Here is a 27,951-nt window from a genome sequence, read left to right as displayed (position 1 = left end):
AAACGTATGAAACGCAAGAATCGTTGCAAAATTCAACTTCTTACGTCGACAGGAAACCAGCCTGAATCGTTCTTTTGCTTTATCCACAAGCTTTATTTTTTAAGTCTGTAAAAATACTGACTGTTGACCAGTTGACTGTTTTGTGTAATCGAGGTAGCTTTGTCCAATAGTTTATTGTCTGTTCTGTCAAAATATCAACGAAACGAGTCGGAGGTATTCTGTTCGGAATGTCAACGTCGGCGACCATCAGTTGATTTGAGATTATTGAGATTTTAGTAAGAGCAAAGAATATATATCACAAGAATGAGTATTCCGCGATTTTTGCATGATAAATTTGTAACAGAGAGTGTTGCCCGCCCTCAGATGGGATGCCAATGTATACAGACTAAATAAGACTTGATTTAATAGATTACATGTCACATTATGATTAAATAGAATTATGATAATATATTTTGCAATTGTAAAACATTTTATAATGCATATATAATACCAAACTAGTGTACATTCACTTCTACAGAAAATTATTTACTACCATACTAAATTAGTTCACAAAAAAGCCTAACAGCTACACCAAAAATCAACGAAGCGTTACTCAGCACGGCCTATTCTTTACCATTGCCGCGTACTAATCTACGCCCGGTAAATTAAGTATTGTTTTTAAGATATAAATTAGTATAAAATACATATTATTAATAGGATACAATGTTAAATTTCATTAACATTTATTTGTTATACCAGAAACAAGTTAAATATAGAAATATTATTAAACTATCCTTCGTGAAAACGCGTAAACACCAATTCACGCCCGGTAGATGAAGCGAACTGTTTATTCGGCAGTTTTTAATACATAGATTGCATGAAACGAACAATTAAATATCCAAACAGCATTTAACATGATGTTGGCATGTAGTTGATAACATTTTTTATCATGAAAATATTACCGGTGGTGCAGGCTTAGATTAGTGTAACCGTCACAAAAAGTTGTATACATCCTTACTTATGGCGGCGCCCTACCACATGGACAATATTACTGTTACAGGGAAAATCGCGGATTACTCATTCTTGTGACATATATTCTTTGGTAAGAACCATTTTCGGCTCAGCTTTTGTTGTTGCCCAATGGACTGTCAATAATGGGCCTAATAATTACAATAACAACAACCCTTGTACCACAGACTGGTAATAAATTAAACCCCTAGTTTGCATCAATTGCTGAGCCATAAACTGCATTTCTCATAATGCACAAAATAAATTAATCTAGTGATTTTCTGATGATTTCTTTGAAACATAGCAATCCATTATAACAAACATAGCTGATGAATAATTCATAATGTTTGCATAACCTACCTACAGAAAAAAAAACATTTACAAAAACTATTATATTAGATTGGTATTCTTCTTTCAATTTATTGGATTTTTAAACTTCATAAAAATTGCCTCAAAATTGCAGATAATTTCCATCTTAAAATACCAAATGTAATTAACCTAATATTGTGGCAGCAGGTAAAAGTTGTGTAAACAATTTAATGACTATCAGCCTGTACACAGCCAGCACTCACACACTCTTTAGGTGAACATGTCCTCATTATAGAAGTAAATTATATAATTATATTTATATATTTTATTTGTTTAAATGAGTGACTACATTGTTATCAGTATTGTAACTGTGCATTATTATTGTTACTATCACTATGGTTACTGTTAACACACTTCCACCTAAAAATCCCACATCATACAAATGGACAAAATTAAATGTGTTCATTTTTACAATTTTCTATATACAAAAATAAATCATCTTATTCACATTTTATTTCATAATGTATATAATATAATGTACAAAGCTTTAACAATAAATCATCTTATTTACATTTTATTTCATAATGTATATAATATAATGTACAAAGCTTTAACAATAAATCATCTTATTCACATTTTATTTCATAACGTATATAATATAATGTACAAAGCTTTAACACTTACAATAATATGTAAGTATTTAAAATAAACTCACAATGATTGATTGTAAAAAAAACATACACAAATATAAATTGGAAAAAAAAACAAAGCAACAACTATAAAGCACTTGAAATAAACTACATTGAACTAATTATTCCTATCACATGCTATCTATTGTACATTAATGAGTCTAGTCTAGTGGATAGATAAAGAGGCTACAAAAACATAGACATTTAAAATGGTGTATGTCAGTTGTTTGTTGCCTTCCATATCTACATGATGCATCAGATGCTATCTATTGTACATTAATTAGTCTAGTCTAGTGGGTAGATAAAGAGGTTACAAAAACATAGAGATTTAAAATGGTGTATGTCAGTTGTTTGTTGCCTTCCATATCTACATGATGCATCAGATGCTATCTATTGTACATTAATGAGTCTAGTCTAGTGGGTAGATAAAGAGGTTACAAAAACATAGAGATTTAAAATGGTGTATGTCAGTTGTTTGTTGCCTTCCATATCTACATGATGCATCATATGCTATCTATTGTACATTAATGAGTCTAGTCTAGTGGGTAGATAAAGAGGTTACAAAAACATAGAGATTTAAAATGGTGTATGTCAGTTGTTTGTTGCCTTCCATATCTACATGATGCATCATATGCTATCTATTGTACATTAATGAGTCTAGTCTAGTGGGTAGATAAAGAGGCTACAAAAACATAGAGATCTAAAATGGTGTATTTCAGTTGTTTGTTGTCTTCCATATCTACATGATCCATCATATGCTATCTATTGTACATTAATGAGTCTAGTCTAGTGGGTAGATAAAGAGGCTACAAAAACATAGAGATCTAAAATGGTGTATGTCAGTTGTTTGTTGTCTTCCATATCTACATGATCCATCATATGCTATCTATTGTACATTAATGAGTCTAGTCTAGTGGGTAGATAAAGAGGCTACAAAAACATAGAGATTTAAAATGGTGTATGTCAGTTGTTTGTTGCCTTCCGTATCTACATGATCCATCATATGCTATCTATTGTACATTAATGAGTCTAGTCTAGTGGGTAGATAAAGAGGCTACAAATACAGAAAGATATGGTTTGCAAAAAAAGGTTAGACTTGTGACAGTAAGCTACATTTCATCTTTAAACTTCAGCTGTCTGTATACTGCTTAAGGACAGAGAAGCTGTATTGTCCATCAAGAGCTTTTAAATCTGAATCACTACTGTATGAATTGTTGCAAGATTAAATATTTGTCTTGAAACATTATTACAATAACCAATAAATAATTTAATAATACAGTCAACTCTCCAAAACAGGACAGCCTTGGGCTGAGCTAATATGTCTGGTATTCTGAACAATTTGGGACATTAACAGGACAGCCTTGGGCTGAGCTAATATATCTGGTATTCTGAACAATTTGGGACATTAAAAAGGTATGGTTTTGGATGAACTGACTGTATTTAATAAAACTTTACAGGTTCTTTACAATCAAATTCAGATTTTGATTGGTTGTAATTAGTTTATTTAAAAAAAATCCAAACAACTGTTATTAAATTGTAGTCACTTTTTAGTAATTCTGATTCTAATAGTTATATTGTCACATTTAAATTTTATCTATTCCAATAATATAGCAAGGCTATCCATGTCATTGTCCTTAAGTAGTAGAATGTTAATTCAGTGTTATGTTGTCACATGTTATGTATTGTTATCTTGTATTCTATCTATTCCAATAATGTAGCAAGGCTATCCATGTCATTGTATTTAAGTAGTAGAATGTTAATTCAGTGTTATGTTGTCACATGTTATGTATTGTTATCTTGTATTCTATCTATTCCAATAATGTAGCAAGGCTATCCATGTCATTGTATTTAAGTAGTAGAATGTTAATTCAGTGTTATGTTGTCACATGTTATGTATTGTTATCTTGTATTCTATCTATTCCAATAATGTAGCAAGGCTATCCATGTCATTGTCTTTAAGTAGTAGAATGTTAATTCAGTGTTATGTTGTCACATGTTATGTATTGTTATCTTGTATTCTATCTATTCCAATAATGTAGCAAGGCTATCCATGTCATTGTCCTTAAGTAGTAGAATGTTAATTCAGTGTTATGTTGTCACATGTTATCTATTGTTATCTTGTATTTTATCAATTCCAATAATGTAGCAAGGCTATCCATGTCATTGTCCTTAAGTAGTAGAATGCTAATTCAGTGTTATGTTGTCACATGTTATATATTGTTATCTTGTATTATATCTATTCCAATAATGTAGCAAGGCTATCCATGTCATTGTCCTTAAGTAGTAGAATGTTAATTCAGTGTTATGTTGTCACATGTTATCTATTGTTATCTTGTATTCTATCTATTCCAATAATGTAGCAAGGCTATCCATGTCATTGTCCTTAAGTAGTAGAATGTTAATTCAGTGTTATGTTGTCACATGTTATCTATTGTTATCTTGTATTTTATCTATTCCAATAATGTAGCAAGGCTATCCATGTCATTGTCCTTAAGTAGTAGAATGTTAATTCAGTGTTGTGTTGTCACATGTTATGTATTGTTATCTTGTATTCAATCTATTCCAATAATGTAGCAAGGCTATCCATGTCATTGTTTTTAAGTAGTAGAATGTTAATTCAGTGTTATGTTGTCACATGTTATGTATTGTTATCTTGTATTCTATCTATTCCAATAATGTAGCAAGGCTGTCCATGTCATTGTCTTTAAGTAGTAGAATGTTAATTCAGTGTTATGTTGTCACATGTTATGTATTGTTATCTTGTATTCTATCTATTCCAATAATGTAACAAGGCTATCTATCCATGTCATTGTCCTTAAGTAGTAGAATGTTAATTCAGTGTTATGTTGTCACATGTTATGTATTGTTATCTTGTATTCAATCTATTCCAATAATGTAGCAAGGCTATCCATGTCATTGTCTTTAAGTAGTAGAATGTTAATTCAGTGTTATGTTGTCACATGTTATGTATTGTTATCTTGTATTCTATCTATTCCAATAATGTAGCAAGGCTATCCATGTCATTGTCCTTAAGTAGTAGAATGTTAATTCAGTGTTATGTTGTCACATGTTATGTATTGTTATCTTGTATTCTATCTATTCCAATAATGTAGCAAGGCTATCCATGTCATTGTCTTTAAGTAGTAGAATGTTAATTCAGTGTTATGTTGTCACATGTTATGTATTGTTATCTTGTATTTTATCTATTCCAATAATGTAGCAAGGCTATCCATGTCATTGTCCTTAAGTAGTCGAACGAATTCTGTGCTGTTTTTAGTAAATGTATCTTTCATTACTAGCTGAAATATTAAAGTCCAAACATCATCTGATTCCTTAACCTTTAGGCCACGCAACTGTCCAATTTTTACTTTATCTGCATTACTTATTTTAAGACCAAATCTGATCACCTTTCGTACATCATTCCAGCGTTCAGAGATGATTAATTTCTCAAATCCAGCAAAGGTTGGTATCAAGTGCTTGATGCTTTCATACACACCCTCCATTCCTCCTATTGCAATGATTTCAATGAGAACATCGATATTTGATTGGCTAATGATTCCAGGACCTTCAAGTAACTTAAACAGCTCAAATGGATCATTCCTTCTTTCTATTTCGACAACAGAAATATGTTCACACTTGCAAAGTATAACTTTCAATAGATTGACTTTCTCTGATTCCTTGAACCACGATGACACTTTGCTGAGCAGTTCCCGATAGTTATCGTCAGATAGTTCACCTAAAAAAAATCAACAGTGTAATATATGTCACTGGGTCGTCTTTTTTTTGTGGACACAATAAAAGGCCGAGATAGCAGATTTGAAAAAAATTTCAGTACCAACATTTTGAATAATGAATATATTTAAAGAAAATAAAAAGTTTGAAGGTCAACAAAACAGGAAATCTTTTAAATCATTAAAACATTCTTCCCATTCAACTTATAATCTTTGTGACCATACTATTGTAATTTGCCAAAAGTTTAAAATCCTCATCATAAATGATGCATAGAAGACACATGTTAGACAATCATCACACCATACACAAAATTGAAAATATATTGTGATTTACTAACTAGATAACCATTAAAAAAACTATCAATGTGGATAATTAAATTCTCACGTTATTATCTTAAAGGCCAGGTGCGGGCAAAAAATTTCTATTGATCATACATTCCAATAATTATCGATCTATAGTTTCGCCTTTGTTTCATAATTTTTGGGATTTTATTTGTGTTACACGAGTTTGTTGAAAATAAGCACTTTCTTATCAGTGGGAGCATAGTTCAAATTACACAGTAAAATCTCTATTTCTTTGTACACAAATTTTGTAAATAGAGAGGCATTTTAAAAAGCTATGGTGTAGTAAAAAATGTTATCAGATCACTAAAGCAAAGATTATCCACCGTATATCCAACATCTTTTTTTCACCTTCTAGGGAGTCACCAGACATGTTATTACATTAGGTAAAACTACCTAACTACTACTTTCTGCTATAAATATTTTATTTATGTACAATTAACCAGATATTATGTTTAAAATTCATGCCTGTACCTGAGCTTCTATATATAAATTTACGTAAGGGCAAAATTCGGTAAATCGCGCCTTACTTCTATAATTTTTACTCGATGGTATATAAAGTTGGTTCGTACTTTCGGTACTGATTTTAACCACCTGATGTAACCCTGTTTACTAATTACATTAAGTTAGATAATAAGTTATTGACGGTTAAAACGAATTTATTAAATACAATTAATCTATTTATAAATTTACGTAAGGGCAAAATTCGGTAAATCGCGCCTTACTTTTACAATTTTTACTCGATGGTATATAAAGTTGGTTCGTACTTTCGGTACTGATTTTAACCACCTGATGTAACCCTGTTTACTAATTAAATTAAGTTAGATAATTAGTTATTGACAATTAAAACGAATTTAGGTTCAACGATTTGCCCCAAATAGGGGTGTTTTCCGATCGTGGTATACACTGTCTAATGGATGTCCATCTTGAAAAATACCCGCCACAAAAAATGCGAGGAGGCTTCGCATTTTCCGATCTCCTCCTACGATAATTGTTTTTAATAGCTGAAAACCGGTTGAACAGCTCGAGTACAGTATCATAATGTTGAAGACAGGCCGATTTTCTTAAAAAAATACTATTTTGATAGATTTAATATACGTTTATGCAAATGTATTGATTTGAAATGAATGGAACATTCCAATCTCTGTTCCACAAGTGTCTATTCCCTCAGGCGTCGTAAAGGCAAGTACTGTATACTCATAACAGAAATTCGATCCATTTTTTTTTTCAATCTGTGCTGCAGAGGTTGGATATAGATTTTTTAGATTTTTTTTAACGGATAATGAGCTAGCGTTTTCAGTCGCCGTATATTATGTACAAATCTTTATTATTGCAGTTAAACCACCCATGTGACATCATCACCCTTCCCTCACTGGCATGAGTAGCGTTGTAAAGCCAGTAGAGGATAGGCCTACGGTGCATCACATGCCCTAAACGCAGAACAACTTTGGTGGGTAGGGTTAGGAACCAACTTAAGTATGAATTGGCTCTAAGAAACAATTGAAAACAATTAGGCCTACTAATTAAGTTGAGTTAGATAATTTAATATTTATTGACGATTAAATCGAATTTATGATTTGCCACGAATAGGGGGGGTTTTCAAAAATTGTTTTACATTATATAAACATATTATACATGTCGTAGTGATGTATCGTTACATGTACTGTACTATTTCAATCGACTAGGACGGTGATAGTTTCAACAAAGTATTACATCGCAATGTTTTACTGTGTTTAGTGGTATATTATTTGTAAAACATGAAAACAATTAATATTTCGTTACTACATGGATAAAGAATATATTTAAAAATTAATTGTTCCTCTTTGCACCCATCCTCTTTCCCATCCCTCAACCCTAATGTTACATACAAAACACAAATTAAGTTTGTTTAAATTTGACTTAAAACAATTGGTCTCATTTTGTGACAAGTTTCTCCTTCGGAAGTAATTCCCAGGGTGCTAATTTTAGTTCAGTACATAAATCACAGTGTCTATTTATTCGTTCCCGTAAACGACATGTATTATTGTCCTGTGGTACGTACATTTGAAATCGCCAGTTTTTTAACGCTGAAATTATTATGTATTCGAGAACCATCTGTGTGGGCACGACCTAGATGGTACGCTCGCTTTGCTTGCGTACCATCTAGTTTATGAAATTAAGGTAATGGTAATTAATCAGAAAACCTTTAGCAAAAGCTGGCTTTTGTTTGATTGCCCAGAGTTTAATCGGATGCTATACTCTGACCTATTATACAAGCAACACACAATTAATTCATCTGATTCTATCAATTGTACATTAATGAGTCTAGTCTAGTGGGGAGATAAAGAGGCTTAAAAAACATAGAGATATGGTTTGCAAAAAATGGTTGGAAAGTTATGCTTTTTGTCATGATATTCATTTTATAATTGGAAAAAAAACTTTGATGGGAAAAACCATTCATCGCCAACAAATGAGTGATTTTAAAGCTAATAAGCTGTATTAGGACAGGTATGTAAAGCTTTTCTTTAATTACTGACTGAAAGCCAAATTGTTCTGTTACTTTTATTGCATCATACAGGACAGAAAGATTTGTTTGACTCAATTGTCCATTTGCAGTTAAAAGAGCTAACAGGTTGATTGTACTGGTAACCCTTTTCAACTCTTGAATGTCATCTACTATTTCTGTGCATATAACTTGTAGCCTTTTAAGGAGACCACGATCATCAAACCATTTTGCAAAGTCTGCAATCAACTGTTTAAAATTATCCTCTGACAACTCTAAATAGTTGAAGACAAGTTTCCAAAATTATGATATAAATTGAGCATAATAATCATAGTTGTTGAAAATCATTGTTTGAATATGTCTGTATGTATGAATATAAATCCTTAAAACACCATAACTTTCCATAAATCAGGTCACAATTTATATTGCTGCATAGGGAATAATTAATATCCCCCAAAAAAAGGCATGGTAGTTGAAAGTGATTAATACAGAATCTGCTTAGTTGTTATCCTTATGTATTACCAACTTTATATTATATTTAACTTCACATAATGTATCTATCCTTCAGGTTTCTTGATGTAGTTCCCAACAGTAATTTCATCATAGTTGTGAAGCATTTTCTCACCTTAGCTGGTACTAATTACATATGAGCAATTTGTTATTTCTACATTTAGCTATTGCCATTTCAACATTAGCTAATATTTTCTACATTAGATCCAAGGATCCAATGATCTCTAATGATCTAATGATAATCAACTAACCTGTTCGTAATGAGCTTGTAGCCAGAGGAGTAGTAGTCGGTGTATCTATACAAAATAAACATATACATAGTCATAATAACAAAAACATTATCACAATTTATTCAATACACATTTTAAAGTTAGTTTTTATCAAATAAACTATTCTGTTAACAACACTAAGATACACGGTTTTATGCCATTCAAAGTAGACCTTCATGTATTTTGAAATCATGAGATTTGTCAGAAACCACCATCTTTGACATGTTCCTTATTATAAATTGTTTAAAATACTATTACATTTTCCAAACTTTACATATCAAGTACCATATAACATATTTTTAACTGTTCTGAACTAGCTATTGCCATTTCTAAATTGTATGTAATTTTTATGTAATTTAGAATTAACAAATTTTATCAATCAACTGACCTGATGGTAATGATGAGCTTATAGCCAGAGTAGTAGTAGTAGCATCTGGTGTATCTATGCAAAAAAAAATATCTATCAGTACATTGTATTAGTGAGAAAAAGAAATTAAATTATTAAATTAAATATTTATTTTAAAGTTATGCAGGCCTCCCAGAATAAATACTGCAGATAGATTTAAAATCTTTATTGTGTGAAGAAAGATTTCTGCAGGGAAAACAATAGATTTACATGACGCCTCAAGTTATTTGGGATAAATGTTTAGCTTAGCCTAAATCTGTTTTATTTTTTAAAAAAAAAATGTTAAAAAATTAATTCCCAAATGCCAATTAATTAGTCAACTGATTTTCATTAGGTTGTAAATAATAAGAATAAATGTTATCTATTATTCAAAGGGTCTTTGCAGATATCTCATACACACATGTTCCTATGTCATTAAAACAAACTAATAATATTGCTATTGAAGAAAATGTTGATGATAATTCCAAATTTCAATTACCTTCCGAAAATAGGTTCTTTAAACGAGTGGTATCCATGAGCTTATCGCCACATTTAACACCATCGAAACCTTGTTCCAAGCATCGTTTGAGACCATGTAAATGAGGCTTCTCTGCTGGATTACAAACATTACACAACACACATAGATTGTAGCCAACTCCTTCACTTGTGACAAGCACATTTTCTAGTTGATGCTTCAGATATCCTAACACCTATAACATAATGAAAAACTTAAGTTAAAAATATTCTTTTATTACATTCTAGTACTGTTTTGTTGAAAATGTTAACACATATTATCCTTACCTCTATGCAGAAGCTTCGATGTGGTTCATTTATTGGGCCTGTAGTACTGCCATGAACTTTAATTAGATGAGATATTTCAAGCTGATAAGAAAAGTTTACTAAAAAAAGTTAATAAATGCAAAAAGGTATCATTGGATTATTACAATTACCTTTTGTAGGTTCATGTTCAACATTCATTCATAAACATTTTAATTCAGTAAAAGTGGCAAAATTAGTTCAAAATTTTATGTTTGATCTTCTGTTCTAATATATTTATTTGAAACTAAATACATAAATAATGTCTGTACCTTTAATGCATGCCTGTTTTCAATTTTCACTGTGCCTAAATTAACCCCATGATCCTTAAAGTCAAATTCACTGCGATTTTGAAACACAACTGGTTCACCAGGTCTACCTTTGACCTCCATCAAGTCAAGAAATGCAACAACCAATGTATTGTATACAGCATTGGGAAGAAAGTCCGTAGGTGTAAGATAGATCGATACCATATTTTCCTCGTCCGTTTTAACTTCAAGACTCTCTTTCTTGGTTTGCATCCGAGATGGAACCAAGAATACCCGGTTACTTTCAGGTACCTGCGGATGTAAGCAAAGTGTTGTAAATATAAGTATAACATTTAAGCTAATTTAAGTAATAGCCAATCTAAAATAAGATGTTTAACTTACCTTCAATTTCTCAAAGAGCAAACCAAATGTCTTCATCACTTCAGTAAAGATTTCAAAGCGATGTGGATCTTCCTCTAATTCCTGTTCCCATAAATACCGTAGCAGTCTTTCCTCCAGTATTCCTTCTTCATCAAGCCTTTTCCACAGCACCCTCATTTGCTTCTATATTTAAAAAAAAACAGTTTATTCTTACTTTAAACAGTACAGTCACATGATCAACACAATTATACTGTTTCACATCAAGTTACTAAGAACAGATTATTAACATCACCTATACATCCACATTTTTGACAATCTGATATCATAATAAAATACATTATCTACCTACCACTTTAATAGACGGTTTAACTACTGTGATCACTTTTGTCACCATTCGAATCATCATTTTAAGATCTGTTATCACAGTGTTTTTCAGTTTTTCGTTAGTACTCGAATGCAAAATGATCCCAATGTCATTCATATACTCTATGGCAGTGGCGAGCCCCTCTTTGGATATTCCACATTCAGTGCCAATCCCGGAAACCTAATAAAGAATTAAATTTAAATAAAAAAATAACTTAGCGTAGAACTTTAGAAAATATAATGGAAAATTCAATGATAGGCCAGGACAAGAAAACCTTGTGTTTAATTTCAGCAAAACAGGTAACAATCGCATGTATACCCATTCTAGTATTGTATATTGTCAGGTAACAATCGCATGTATACCCATTCTAGTATTGTATATTGGTCTGTATAGTGTTCACAAATAGAATTTTATTTATTTACGAAAATATAAGCTCTGTATAGATTTTAGCACATTTATATCCCAGTACTGTTATGGCTATAAATATTGCTAGTGTACTGTAGGTAAACAAAGTAACAATGAAATAACTAAATTTGAACTTGTCATGGTGACGAGTTAGGCTATCGTGCAACGCATCGTAACATACAGATGCTATTTATTAGGTTTAGCCTACAGTAAGCTGCACCACAACGATTGTATAAACAGCATAGCATCGATCAAAATCGTTCAACAAGCAGTTGACTGTATTGACATTGTAAACGGTTTGTTGACGGTTAGTTTTTATTTTACACCACCCACGTTTATTTAATTGTTTGAATATGATGACATTTTCAAATTAAAAATAAATATGTCTGAAGGAGAAATATTAATATTATTGAAAATTGGAAGAAAATTGATAACGTTTACCCGATATGCGCTCTATTGAATGTGACAAACTGTGACGAAAGAGATGAAAATCCAATTTTTAAAATTCAGATGGTCATATGATGACGTCATAAAATACTTATGGTCTAAATTTCACATGAATTCATATCTAAAACTCATTACCCTTTACAATAAGTGAAAAAAATAGGGGGTCACCAGCCATCCCGGATAGCTATAATTGATTCAAAATAGGCATATTTTTACACAAATTTGCATAAAATTAACCATTTTTAGGTGCAAGATTTTTTTAGTTTGGCGTGCACGTGTGTCATTATTTTACATTCATAATTCATCAACAAATTCAACAACAATCAAGTGCAAAAGCGGTCTTTCTAAGCTGAAATTTTTTTGAAAAATGTGAAATGCTTAAAATGTCCTGAAACGTTTGATTAGGAATTGATTTTGAGCATTTTTAACTTTCAAAGTGCGCGTACGCGTGAAAATATCAATGTTCACAATTTAAAAGGCTGTTAGTTTTGAATTTATAGTCAATTTAAGAATTTCAAAAAATCGCGACCATATTTTCATTAAACCAAAGTTTGTTGCACAACTACATATATACGTGCATCTGCTGGCCAACATAACTTTCAAGATCTGCGTGACACAAAAAATGAGCAGAAAAAATGAAGTTTTTAGCAATAACAATAGGCTATCGCTCTACAGAGAGCGATAGTTTAATAATATTATGCAATTACATTGGAATAACAATCAAAACTTTACCTCTTCAAATGTAATACACAATTCTGTTTCTCTTTGCAAACGTTCTTGTAAATTAACCCACTTTACTGGAACTTCTCTCACCATTTCCTTCATGTATCTACCAACGTTTCGCCTAAGTTTTGTAATACCTTCATGTGATTTCATGGTGTTATCAACCATGTACATTTCACGATCTACATGGTGAGCATATGGCATTCCTTCCATTTTATCAAACATTTTCTTGTACATCTTCATGACCTTCAATTAATAAATACGATCATTGCTATATACTATTACATCTGATAAGTTATATGGACGGTGTCTTGTAAACTTCAATGTGTGTGGTAAACAAATAGAATAAACAGTTTAGAAAGGAAAATTAATAGGCATTATAAGTACAAGTTAGATCAAATTGGCAGCCATTTTGGATTTTGACCACCATTTTGGATTTGACTGCCATCTTGGATTTGGGGCCTACATGCATAATTTCAAGCTAAGTGTTGACACATGAAAAATTCACTGAGAATACTTGATAGAAAAAAATGACTGGTGACCAGTATCAGCATTTACAAGACTAGCCACTGGTAATGTGAATGAATAAATTATTGTATTACAAACAAATCCTAAACTCTAGATAACACAGAAAATGATGAGGAGAGGGTGTGTATTTTTAGTTATATATATTATTTATCGGCATGTGTGGTGATTAACTTGATCAGTGGTTTACATACACAACACTAGGTTATTTTATTTGATTCATACTGTATTTATTCAAAATCTCAAATAGGTACTTCGTTTTCTCTAATTTAATGTACTCAAAAAATTATTTCATCTGGTTTTTATATTAATTATCTGTATATAATTCTTAACGATAGACCATGTGCGACCTTTTGACTGTTTCCAACTCAACAGTTTCCTTCTGGCAATGACTAGATGTTAGTGGTTGCTAGAAGCACATTGATAGTTGTAGAACAGCGCCCCTTATGTGTAACCTTAGTCTGAGATTTGCCGAAGTTCTTCGGCTTGCCAAAAGAAGACTGTTGAAAACAGTCAAAACGTTGCACACATACATATTCATGGTTTATCGTTAAGAATTATATACAGATAAGTTAATGTGGTTAGCAGTAACACGTGCTCTGCACGGTCTTTTTCTGCTTTAATATGTGGTTAAATGCTTTGCATGGGCAAATATAATTCATTCATTCATTCATCTTTTATTTCGGAAAAAAAAGTAATTCTCCATAGCTCAAGAATAAATTAGTGTCTACATTATTATAAACTCGCTTCGCGTCCACAGATGGTTCTCGAATACACAGTGATTTCAGCGTAAAAAAAAAACTGGCGATTTCAAATGTACGTACCGCAGGACTATAGTACATTGTCGCTTACAGAAAACGAATAAATAGACACAATGATTTATGTAGTCAACTAAAATTAGCACCCTGGGAATTAGACCTACTTCCGAAGAAGAAACTTGTCTTATGGAAAGAACAATTTTTAAATATATTCTTTATCTCCTCAGTAACGAAATACTTTAAAAAATGTTTTATAGGCAATTATAATCAATAATTACGGAAGCCCGTTCGGGACACAAGTTAACTATTTTTTAAAAGCTGTTATCTGGCGGCCGCCACTTAATTATCTGGCGACCGCCACTTAATTATCTGGCGGCAGCCACTTAATTATCTGGCGGCCGCAACTTAATTATTAGTACATGTCCCGTCACGTGACACATGTACGTGCATTGGATCAGAGGCGATGTTGCATAAGGAACGCCATCGCTGCCGGAGGCAGCAAACTTGAATTCTATTCGGCTCTTTTACCATTACGTTCGGCTCTTTTAGCATTCGGCGCATTTCTATTCAGCCCATTTACCATTACGTTCGGCTCTTTCAGCATCCGGCTCTTTTTTATTTGGCCCATTTACCATTACGTTCGGCTCTTTTTGATTTTTTTTATACGGCGCAATTAAACTCTAACCTTTTACATGTGGTCAAATGGAAGAAAATCAACGGCTGGAAATGAGTCTATGAAAAGTTTACAAAACAAATAGATGCAGCATGTAGAGTGTTTGGTTGGTTGAATTAAATGAATTTGAAGGTTATTTCAATATGACTAATCATTTTATTGACATGATTAATGTGATAGAGAACTTGCAATTGTCCCACCTTATTGACTATTTTGAAAGAGGAAAAGGTTTGATTTATGGCCTAGGCTAGCTAGACCTAGTCTAGTGTCAGCCTAACTTTTAACAATAATAATTTAACCTTTATCTCTCAAAATTTGTTAAAAGATGAATTAATTTTAGGTTATTCAACACATCTTTAATCGTAAATATGGTTAATGGGCCGAATAGAAATTCGCCGAATGCTAAAAGAGCCAAACATAATGGTTGTAAAAGAGCCGAATAGAATTAAAGTTGGCTGCCGGAGGCAGCGATGGCGTTCCTTATGCAACATCGCCTCTGATCCAAAGTGGCGGCCGCCAGATAATTAAGTGGCGGCCGCCAGATAACAGCTTTTAAAATATAGTTAACTTGTGGTCCGAACAGGCTTCCGTAAATAATATACCACTAAATGCAGTAAAACATTTACGTTTTAATACTTTTTTAAAACTGTCCCTGTTTTAATGTTCCATTCATCGCAAATCAATTTGTATAAACGTATATTAAATCTGCCTGTCTTCAACATTATGATACTGTACTCGAGCTGTTCAACCGGTTTTCAGCTATTAAAAACAATTATCGTAGGAGGAGATAGGAAAATGCGAAGCATCCTCGTATTATTGTGTGCAGGTATTTTCCAAGATGGACATCCATTAGACAGTGTATACCACGATCGGAAAACACCCCTATTTGGGACAAATCGTTGAACCTAAATTCGTTTTAATTGTCAATAACTAATTATCTAACTCAATTTAATTAGTAAACAGGGTTACAATCAGTACCGAGATTCTAACCAACTTCAAATACCATCGAGTAAATATTCTAGAAATAACGCGCGATTTACCGAATTTTGCCCTTACGTAAATTTATATATAGATATAAAGGAATAAAAAAAACAAATATATATAAATATATATATAAAAGAGTATTTAAGAGTAACCAAACTGGCCGCATTTTTCGGATAAGACAATCAATTAATTGTCTAACCAAAAACGTCATTATCAAACAAAAAACACTCTCCGTATGAGAATGACACAACACAGATCAGCTATCAAAACAGTAAAGCTTGATCAACCTGTAGCCGAACATTTTTATTCAGCTGGTCACTCGATTGCAAATTTCAGAGTTATTGCAATAGACCACGATGTCAAATGGAGTGAAAAAACTCGCAAAGACAAAGAAAACCACTAGGAATTACTACTTAAAACCATAAAACCTTTTTGACTTAACATTAGGAACATACACCCACCAGATCGGTAAAATTATTCCATTGATTACCACTTTTTAAGTGTTAACATTAACCACCATTTAAGCTGTTTTTTAGTTCCATTCCAAGAAGCTACCTTCTTTGTTTTCTACTCTTATTCAGTACTCTCCACCTACCATTCACCACCCTGTCTCTCTTGTCTCTATTACTTTTATTCCTGTCCACCCAGGCAGCACTTGCCAGTTCTTATGCTATGACGTTATCCAAATTCCTTAACTTGCACGGATGAAGAACTAGTTGCATGAAAGCTCTGCTAATTTTTCTGGCTGTTTTACTTTTATCGTTTTGATTTAGCTTTTCGATTTTATTTTTGTATCTCCATTGAGATCCAGCAACTGATACCCACAGCATTGTGATTTTTTCAGTAATTTGCCTTTGGATTTATATATATATATATAAATATATTAAAAAAAAACCTACGCCACATAGTCAGGTGGTTACAACAATAGCTTTATCCATCTACCATGTATATTGGATGAAGGAAGAGCAAATTCATAAATACATTTTGTGGCCATTTTGCCTGTCCTCCCCAACAAGCCCGTATCCAGGGTTTTTACAGGGGGGTTCTTTTTTCCCAAAAAGGGGGTTGGCGCCTGCAGGATACCATCCAACAATCGTACAAAACGTTACAAAATAATAAGACCATGGTCTAACTTGGGTGGGAGTCATTGGCCAACTAGGTCTACTTGACCTGGCTGGGCTAGCCTACTATTTTAGACCTAGGCTTAGCCTATAACTAGCTAGAGTAGTGGCTAACCTAGCCTAGCTAGGCCTAAAGAATCGGACAGAAAATGCGGAGTTATTTACCTTTATTTCACTAATACAAATCTAACAAGCAATATATAGTCAACAAAATATTGATAATAAGTTACAAAGTATCATTTTACAGTTTATTTAATTGTCAATTGGCTGTGTTTACAAAGGGCTGTCACACATGCGATGCTGGCTAAATACTAGAAGATAGATTTTAATAACCAAAATGGTTGACATTTTTCGAGGAAAAGAATCATCAAATTGCTTTGTTTAATAAAAAGAAACCATTTGGTTGGTACTTGTTCGGCTTCTGTGACACCGGATTGGATACACTGCGAGATAATTGGCGCTTGAAAGCAGGCAGGGGAAAGGGGAATCCCCTTTGGCGACGCTAATTGCTGGTTTGAGGAGCGCGATTGCGCAGGTGCTCCTTAAAAATGGTGGACTGGTCGCTTTCGGAAATTATTGTGTAAAAAGAGTGATGGTCACAAAGAGGAGACCTACGCAAAATGGATCAAGTAATTAAGCATGGAGTTGTTAATTAGAACTCCTTATATAAGCAGGCCAAGAATAACCATAACACTCTCTACACACTACGCGTGGCGAACGTCCCCTACGTAAGCAATACATGCGCAGTGTAACTTTTTCTGCGGGGCTAATACTATAGTCAGAGACGGCAAATGACGCATTTTTAAATTTGAAAATTGAAAATACACAGGAAACGGCGGGATTAATAGCTATTTTAATGATACGATCTTGCTATTTAGTAATAAAAGTAACATTCTCCTGCTGGCTATACTACAGAAAAGGCAAAAAAACCATGATATGGGCTAGCCTAGGCCTATGCCTATGCCTAGGCTAGTCTGGTTTGAAAGGGCACTTCAGGAAAAGGGGGGTTCGTTTGAACCCTACAACCCCCTACAACCCTGGCTACGGGCTTGCCCAACCTGCACAACATGCCATACACCACCTTACGCTGTAGTTCGTAGAACGAGCAGATGCGATTTTCTACAAACATGGTGCTGGCACTGCATGACCTAGGTTTATTAGAAGCAGGTGTAAGGCATTGTTGAAGCACACCTTTAATAATAAAAGCGCACTCTGATTAAAGTATTTTGACAAATTATTAAAATATTCTACTATTTTACAGCCATTGATTTTGTTCCACACTATCTCTTCACACTAGCCCCTTTCTCACAGAGTTGTGTGCCAGGAATATTGCGGGAATATACCATTACCATGCCGGTATGGTTTTCTGTGAGAACGGGTCGTCTTGGCATCATGCCGGCACCATGCCGGCATCGACATGACCTGCTTTAGACCTAGTAATATTCTAGGGATATTCCCCGCAATGCCAGACGGGCATTCTGTGAGAACGTATTGCCGTTATATTCCGGGGTTCCCCCCGTCGAGGCTTTGACACCTTGCGCAGTCAAGTGTATCACTTTGGCGCCTATTCAATTCAATTAACAATAATAATGTCGAACTGGAGGGATAATGAGATAAGAGAGCTGCTTAAAATAAGGGGACAAGAAGAAATTTGTAGCATAATCTATATAGGCCGCTAGGGTAGGCCAGCATTAGCTCTTTGTTTGTTGGTGCCTGACCTTTCGTCGCCTTGTAAATTGTAGGCCTACAGCCTTCTAAGGTGTTTTACAGATTGCCGATGACGGCAAATTAATTGCTATACCTGTATAATATATGCACAATATACTGTACATAGCATGTATTGCATAAATATGCTATAAAGGAAGATAATAATCTGTAACTTAACATTCGCCGCCATATCATCGCTAGACAAAAATAATAACAATAAAGGGCGCCCTCAATAATTATTTTGTCAGAGACTTTTTATTGGCCGAATATGCCCGACTCCTTTCTCACAGAAAGCCGGTATATACCGGTTATATTTCCGGCACGATAGTCCGATGAGAATGGGTATATGCCGGTAACGATACCGGCACGACGCCAGCACTGTACCGGTATATTGCAGGCACATCTGTGAGAAAGGGGCTTTTGAAATATATTTAATAGCCCCATTTCCTACGTTTTTTAGATCTAATTTAAGATCACAAACTATATTTAATGTAAAAATAATACTATATGGTCCTATTGCGATAACTTTTTTCGTCTTTAAACGGTTAAAAATGTGAAAAATAAGTCGATTTTAATAAATATAGCGGCCCGCTATAAATCCCTAAATGCATTGCGCGCGGATTGATATTTTTGTTTTTCACCTGTAATTCGCCCACTTTTCGATCGATCGTGAGGCCAAAACAAATGGAAGACTCCTAACTTTTCAGCGAAAATACCGGGTTTTCCCCAATTGTATCAACGGAGTCTGGCAAAAATAGAAAGACAATAGAGAGAAATGGCGAACCGCGATGACGTCACTCAAATTTCACCGAGTGGGTATAGATTGTAAACAAACCATTTCGCCACATGTTTTTGTATGGGAAATTCCGATGGGTTGAGTTAAAAAGGTAGTTAGAAAAGAACGTTTAAAACACACATAATAGCAGTATCTTTTTTTTTGCAACACCCTTAACAATTTTAATGTTATATGGGCAAATCTTAACATATTTTATTTCAATTTGGATTGAATTAAGACGCGTTTTTGTTATATACTGTACCCAGCTCTAGGCCCTAGCTAGATAGTTTCGCTGATGCTGTGTAGTACCTCGAGTAGGCCTGCTCGAGCGAGCCTAGCACGGATTATCGGTTATTATAATAATAATAATAATATTGGAAATTCTTTATTGCATACTGTACTACTACTACTTTAGCTAGGGTGCTGCTAGGCATCTCCTAGCTAGGTAATAAGACTAAATAGAGCATCTCTAGTAGACGTAGGCCTAGCATTTAGTTTCAGCTTGACAACTGCCATTTTGTTATGTGGCTATACTTCCTGCAGAGGGCCGGGGGGCTACCGCCAGTAATGAATACTTGATAACACCATTCTACTATAATACTATAGGCCTAGTCTAATGTAGACATACAGATATGAGATATTTTTAGGAATATGATTGTGAATGATGGATGACTAAATACACAAATAGAAAAGAATTACGAGCGTTACAGCAACAACATTGGTTAGACGACGCCATGATTCACGTGTATAAACATAGGAAATGTGCCGCCCTCAACGGTTTGTTATGATTTTATACCCACTCGGATTTTAGACGTCGGTTCGCCATTTCTCTCTATTAATGCAGCAACTATACAACGTCAGGCTAGGTATATAGCTAGCGTACGATGTTCGTACGTTACCGATGTTTACCAGCTAGGCCTACAAATCTAAGCCTAGCCAGGCTAGGCCTAAGACCGTCCACGAGAGGTCGATCGCCGCGAGCTACTTAGGTAGTGCATTGTTTCTCACTTTTTATCATAATTTACCATAAAACGTAGATTTAAGACAAGGAATGACATGGTTTAATGTTTTTAAAGTGATATATATGTATTATTTTCCAAAAAACGTCCAAAATTGCAGGGAAGGGGTCTTTAAGCTAAAAAATAAAAGCAATACTGGATATGGAATTTTAGACTTTACTTTTTGACTGTTCAGACTTTACAAAAATAAAAGATGGTAAAGAAAAGTTGTGCAGTGTGAATTAAATAATGCACGCAAACACTAATGAAAGTATAAAATACCAAACTATATTCACGATGAAAACCAGTTTTTAACTGTTTGGGCTACCCTGGGTAAATAAATGTAATAATAATAATATTATTATTTTGGGTGTTTTCATGGTGTATTCATTATTTAATTCACAGAGAAAATAAAAAAGTGGACATAAATCGAATGAAAAACATATTGCTGCGTAAAAACAAATGTTAAATTGTTTTCATATTCAACAATGTATCAAACCATTTGGAATCGTTTTGTTTGTGTACAGTATGTTCATTTTTATTAATTTACATTTTTTTAAATTTCAATGGTTTTGATATTTTCCAATTGTTTTGTGTGCGAGCCTCGCACGCAGTCTTGTCTGCCTTAATAACAATTCGCATGGGATGATTAGGTATAATAAAAGCGCACTCTTCTCAGCCCTTTAAAAAATAAACAAATTGTTAAGAATATAATTCAGAACTATTTACGGCCATTTATTTTTTTATACATGAAGAATTCCTTTATTTTGAAATCTGTAAGCTACAAAATGAAAGCAATACGGGATTTTGGATATGAGACTTTGTGCTGTGAGAATATTAATCTTGGGTGCGCATCAGAAAGTGACAACGTGCATGAGAGGGACATGCATGTTGTCAATCAGTCGACAGACTAAATATGAAATATCAATTGGTAAGTTATAGAATATTGGAATAATAAAAATTAGATGATGCGCTCGGACACAAACTTTAAAATTTTGGGTTTATTTTTCGTTGATATTTGATATTTTTTGGAAACACGACACCCATTTGGATTCGTTTTAGTTTTGTGTGTGTGTTTTTTTTTACATTTACATTTTTTTTTATTTCAATGGTTTTTTTTATATTTTGCAATTCCTTTGTGTACTTATTCATTTTATTTATACTTATTATTTACACTATCGCGGATTTGAACTCGAACGTACTAAGCATTGATATCAATGGCCACGCCGTTTTACTCACCGAGCCAAACTCGAATTCTATTCAAAGGATAGGTGCCTAAGTAATTAAAACTTTAACGACGTGATCATTCTATACAGTTGACCGGCTGCCGAGACTAAACACTGTTTTAATTTGGTAGCCTGGCATGGTGTTTGTAGACCATGGCGGTATACCAACAGAGGAGGATGTGTAGTTTATACATGGATGTAACATGGTCGCTGAGACGTCAAATTACTGTTATTTTGTGCCTGTTTTTAGTGTTTATCCTTAAAATTCAGGAAAGTGACAGTCTATCGTGTGCGGTCCCTCAATAAATCAGTGTGCCAAATGTGAGCACATACCGTTTTGTGGTTTCGGAGGAGATACGTAAAATTATGCAACAAATTTAGTAGCAATAATATATAGATTCTTCAATTAAATATGTATTTATAACACTTTTGCTTTGTAATTCATGTCAATTTAAAATTTTCATATTATATATTGATTGATTGTAAAAACATTTGACCTGAAAATGCTTTGATGTTAATGGGTTGTCTACAGTCAACCTTTTTGTGAGCAACAATAAAGTAAAATCTTAACTTACCTTACCACGTGTAGGAAGGAACTAGTATGCGTGAGCACTTATAAGGTAACATTGAACCGATCTCTACCCATACCACACGTGTGACGCATTTCAAACTTTTTAGTTGCACTTCCAGAAAAAATAGAACATGGGCAACTGAAATGAACTATGTCTACATTTCTGTGTGTTGCGGACGTCAGTTGAGGTTAGTTGCATTTAGTTGCTCAGAGCGCTAATGTTGAAAGAGTTGAGTTAAGAAAGAGAAGAAATTATCAAATATAAATATACTATAGCTATTTACCTCTTCCTCTTTTTCTGATGCTGTCCCAGGCAATTTGTCCACATGAGTTGCAACCAAACAGATGGGAGGTGACTCTATGTTCTTGCCGTCAATTGAAATAGTGTTTCCTGAACCATGTTGTGACACAGTATGTTCATAAATGGATCTTATCCAGAACAAATTCATGTCCAAATTAGTCATTCCTAGTGGACCCTAAAATGAGAATGTATATTAGGTATAAATTAAAAACCAAATGTGTAGTGTTATAATTAAATACTACTGCAGACTATTAATAATGAAATTATTATTTTATTTTCTACCTCCTTTCTCTGCAGTATCCTAATGAGAGTGTCTTTAACAATTATTATTACTAACTATTAATAGTAACTGGCCACTGTCTGGGTCCCAAATATGCCGGTAAACACCATCCAGGTCAGTCAGCCAGAAAAGAATATGGTGTCAAAACAAGTCATCCAGGGGTGTTGTTCAGACATGTTTGTTTTCAATAACATGACAGTAGTATATGTCATTTTATTTTTTGTTTATGTATTTTAAATGTATTGTTGAATGGATGCTAAATGAATAAATAAAATACATAAATGGATCAGTGGTTTTGAATTGATGTTGCGACGCAAGCTTGCAGTATTTTGTTTCGTCAAGAAAAGTATTTTGCAAATCTATAAATTTGCATGCATGTTGCTTTGTGGTATATGTACCACATGTGTTGTTTGCATGTCAGACAATGTTTCACATTTGTGCATACAAGTTGAAAGCTGGATTCTGTTTTAATATGCTGTGTTAAAAGAGGATATAAATTTACAGTATAGTGGGTTACAATGTTAGAATGAACATCACAATTTAAGGCTATAATAAAAGCGCACTCTTCCCGGTCCCTGACAAATTATTTTCAAAAAAAGAAACAAATTGTCAAGAATAAAATTCTATTTACTATTTACGGCCATTTATTTAGTTATACACAAAGTATTCCTTTATTTTGAAATCTGTAAGCTACAAAATGAAAGCAATACGGGACTTTGGATATGAGACTTTGTGCTGTGAGAATATTAATCTTGGGTGCGCATCAGAAAGTGACAACGTGCATGAGAGGGACATAACATAACATACACGTTGTCAATCAGTCGACAGATTAATGATAAAATATGAATTGGTAAGTCACAGTCATAGAATATTGGAATAATAAAAATTAGATGATGCAGATGCAGACATAAACTTTTAAAACTGTTTTTTTTTAACATTTACATTTTTTTTTATTTCAATGGTTTTTTATATTTTGCAATTTCTTTGTGTGAGGTTTGGCATCTTTTTTGCTAGTTTTGTAACTAGTGGGTTACAATTTTAGAATGAACATCACAATTCAAGGCTTTTATTTTATAATCCATGATGTTGTGTAAAGCTTGCAATGGAGAAGTAAATTTAGTGTTGAAATACAACTTGTATTGTGTTGATGTATTAATGCCTTCTCAGCATCTTAATGTACAGCCTCAACAATTGAAACTGGAGCTAAAACTGCTAAACAAATGCAGATTTTAAAGCTTGGTTCCCACTATCGACCCAATGTAAGAAAATGCCCTTCCAATAATTGTGTTTGCCCTCGCCTGGGTGAAATCAAACCTGCGATGTTTTCAGCACTTTAGCGTCAATATACATCGCTGCGTTGCATTCTAGTGGGAACCATGCTTAAAACCTGTTTTCCTGTCGATCGTTAAGTTGCGTTGAGTTTAAAATAAAATAACGATGATGATGAATGAGCCGGACCGCCAATAGTTACAGTTTTACACAATCGTTCATAGTTCCTTGGTTCTCTCAATTACGTGAAGTATTACAAAACCAAGTGCGGCCACGCTCAGCCGGGCCCGCATGAAAATTGAAAAAGTTACAGGTTTTTATGCTTCAACCCAGCCTAGGACATGCTTTCTCTGATATCTTAATCTAGGCTTACACTAAAGACAAACATTAAATTAAATTGTTTTAATATTATAATTTAATTTGACTTACATTTGTTTTTTTGTAATATCAGACCTTAAAAAGGTACAAAAAACGTGAAAAACATCGTTGCGTTTTAAAATTCAAGAAATATCAGCACGTACCTATTTTTTTCACAAACTGCAATGACTAATTTGTGGCCATTTGATTGGTCAGTTTTAACGATTTTAACGTTACAGTTAAACTCGGTTCAACTTTAACGATTTTAGATTTTAACGATTATCAAGGTTGATTTTTACCCCCTTTTCCTGTAAAATCATTGAATCCGACAGTTCAACGCAACTCAACGATCAACAGTAAAACAGGCTTTAGTACCACACCATTTACAATTTAAAAATTTGCTAATAATGTATTTCTGATTTGTCTAAAATACTTACTTTTGACGAATCTCGTGGATTAGCTTGCTCATCCAATTTGTCCATGACATTAAATGCAACACAGTACGATACTGTACTTGTCAAAAAAAACTGAAATAATTAAAATATGTAGAGTTACCAATAGACTTTTTTTTTATTGTTTTAACATGTTCACCTTATTACCTCCGCCAAGGAGGTTATATTTTCACCCATGTATGTTTGTGTGTTTGTGTGCGTGTGTGTGTGTGTCTGTGAACAGCCTGGAGGCCACAGTTTTTATCCGATTCTCACCAAATTTGGCCACAATGATCTATACCCCAAAAGCTCGGACGAGTTCGAATTTGAGGGGAAAAGGTCATAGGTCAAGGTCACAACTAACATAATACTATTTTACTGCCTAGAGACCATTATTTTTATCTGATTCTCACCAAACTTAGCCACAATGATCAATGACTCATCATATAATTTTGTTTAAATTTTGAAGGGTCAGCGGGACTTCAACCTGCGATCTCAACTGTGAGAGGCTGGATATATAATCATTACACTAAACTCTCATCTACAACTTTGTAGTGTGCAGTTAGCCTTTTTATACTTAGAGCTAATAAAAAAAATATTGAAAAAAATATATTTTCCGGAGACATTTTATGTAGGGGAATTTTACAGTAGGCGGAGGTTTGTACTATCGGAGTACCCTCTAGTTTTTTTAATGTATTTATTAGTAAAAATGTCATAACACTTCATAATAATATTTGATAAGTTCTCTGTACATATTTTAACCTTGGAAAACAGAATATCTCTATTATTTTGTCTCTTCCTTTACATTTACTTAATTAGCATGTACAATGACATCCCTCCTGATGGGCAATGATTTACTATATGTATGACATAGTAACTAAAACATACATAGAACATGCAAACAGTAAAATAAACTTTAAATTTGGGAAATATTGCCATTTTTACACTTCGGGGAAAAAAGTACAATGTTCAAATGCAATGATAGACCAGCCAATGTAAAGTAAAAATGTGTTAATTTATTGATTGGGATTTTGAGGCTGATGCATGATTTGTCGCATTTTTAGTTATTTCCTGAGGTGAGAAAATAATAGAATATGAAACAGTTTGTCCACAAATTGCACCCTTACACTAAAAATCATAGTGCTGCTACCATATTTAGAAGTTTCAAAATAGTGATGATGTAAATGTTGAACTATGAAAACATAGACCCGCCATGGGGTGCAGAATTTTTGAGAATATGAAAGGTGTCCTGAAATTGCACTTTTATGCACGTGCAACGTATGCACATTTCGCCAAGTCATGATTATGTTAAATAAATTGAAGAATTGTTATTAATAATTTAAAACTTTTCATCAAAAACTAAACATTTTTGTTTTTAAATATTCCAAAAGTCTAAACAATCTTCTTTTGAATTTGTAATTTTTTCCCTTCAACCCTGGAGCCTTCTAGCAAACTCTGGCACTAGTTTAAGAGTGAATATGTTAAGACATGCCAAAACAACATCATCAATGGAACAACAAAAACAAAACCACATGTTTGTGTGTTTTGTGTGAACAGGGAAATGGCACATGAAAATGAAACTAACACAATGATAACCCTGTTAAAAAGTTCTTAGCAAAATGGTTGAATCAGATATAACTGTTAAGAACACATATCATGTAGAAAAAAAAGATATTAGTATTATAGAGCTTCCATTTTTATTTGTATCTGAACCCAATAAAAAATTTTTTTTTAAATGCGACTCTCAGACCAAAAGTGACAATACAATAATGAAAACATACCCTGTGCGTTATATAGTATTCTAGTTGACCAGCGTAGTCCCATATACTAGTTATGTCACTCACGTTTTTGTTTCCTACTACCATCCTTTTATACGTAGCATTCTTGATTTTATCCCAGATTCAAACACTGCCTTCTACATAAAACAATAAAAAAACAAAAAACAATTACTATACAGTGTTATAGGCCTATTGAAAATCAAACTGAACTGGTCATTGTTAGACAGGGTTACAAAACTTGATTGGAAAAACCTTTAAATACAATACAATAAGATACCTAAGAATAAATAAAATGTAATTCCAAGTTTCTGGTGGCAAAGTGTGGAATAAACCTCCCGATGTCATTACAGGAGGCTGCCATGTACAAAATCTTCAAACATAAATACAATGCAGAATTTTTAATAAATTTATACTAGAATACAAATCTTCTTTTAAAAAAAGAACAATTTTAACAATAATTATGTTAATTGTGATGTCTTTTTCTTTATATAATAATGAATTATTTAAATAAGCACTTTTTATCATATGTTCTATAAGCCAAAACAAAATGGATATGTATTGTTAAAAGTATTTCTCAATTATTATCTTTACATGAATCATTTGTCAGAACATTATATTTAATGAAAATTGTATTCATTTTAAATAATTATGTTTATAAATAAATAAATAAAAATAATAAAACAATGGGAACATTAGTTAGATGTTGAACATTTTTTAATTGCTTAGGGTGTGCCTACCTTTTTCTAACCTCTGATCAATTTTTTTTTCTATTGCACTTGAATGGGCTTGCTTTGATATCTCCATATCTGTAGAAAGCAAGAAATAGGTAAACAATTATGATAGAGGTTGTATGAGGTGTGTTTAAAAGAAATAGTAGAAAGGAAAAGTAGTTCAATTGTTTGATGTGTGCATTTCATTAGGCATAGAAGAATAAAAATCTTTCTAAATGAAAAAAATATCCAATATCTAATATACACTTTTGGTATAACCATTGTGCAACGTCATAATAATTGAATATAGTGTATAGTCACATTTAAGTAGGTCTGTCATCAGCATTATTATACACAGTTTCACAAAAAAAATAAATGTTAATATTAAAACTAGCAACA

The 27,951-nt window shown here is 33.1% G+C and overlaps 1 protein-coding gene across 1 annotated transcript; it reads right to left on the bottom strand.

Annotated features, from left to right (window-relative positions):
- Window positions 1-421: 421 nt before the first annotated feature.
- LOC140045017 (uncharacterized) lies at window positions 422-27,602 on the bottom strand. The gene is made up of 13 exons (XM_072089752.1): window positions 27,580-27,602; window positions 26,846-26,979; window positions 25,071-25,160; window positions 22,711-22,902; window positions 13,098-13,334; window positions 11,499-11,693; window positions 11,171-11,332; window positions 10,793-11,080; window positions 10,506-10,586; window positions 10,204-10,414; window positions 9,708-9,761; window positions 9,302-9,346; window positions 422-5,721 (listed from the first exon to the last, which is right to left on the bottom strand). Exons 2-13 carry the CDS (start codon window positions 26,927-26,929, stop codon window positions 5,189-5,191), a joined length of 2,172 nt encoding a protein of 723 aa, XP_071945853.1. The 5' UTR covers window positions 26,930-26,979; window positions 27,580-27,602; the 3' UTR covers window positions 422-5,188.
- Window positions 27,603-27,951: the final 349 nt, after the last annotated feature.

Source organism: Antedon mediterranea, chromosome 3 (assembly GCF_964355755.1).
Source record: "Antedon mediterranea chromosome 3, ecAntMedi1.1, whole genome shotgun sequence".
NCBI classification, from domain to species: Eukaryota; Metazoa; Echinodermata; class Crinoidea; order Comatulida; family Antedonidae; genus Antedon; species Antedon mediterranea.
Note: the sequence above shows the minus strand (reverse complement) of the source record. Positions and strands in the feature narration are given on the sequence as shown.

Bases quoted from the DNA above. Each gene is read 5' to 3' on its own strand.
- LOC140045017 (XM_072089752.1), bottom strand. From the start codon at position 26,929: ATGGTAGTAGGAAACAAAAACGTGAGTGACATAACTAGTATATGGGAC. The intron at 25,161-26,845 runs GTATGTTTTCAT...TAATTATTTCAG, and splicing joins AATACTATATAACGCACAGG to TTTTTTTTGACAAGTACAGT. The intron at 9,347-9,707 runs GTCAGTTGATTG...TATTTTGTATAG, and splicing joins AAGCTCATCATTACCATCAG to ATACACCGACTACTACTCCT.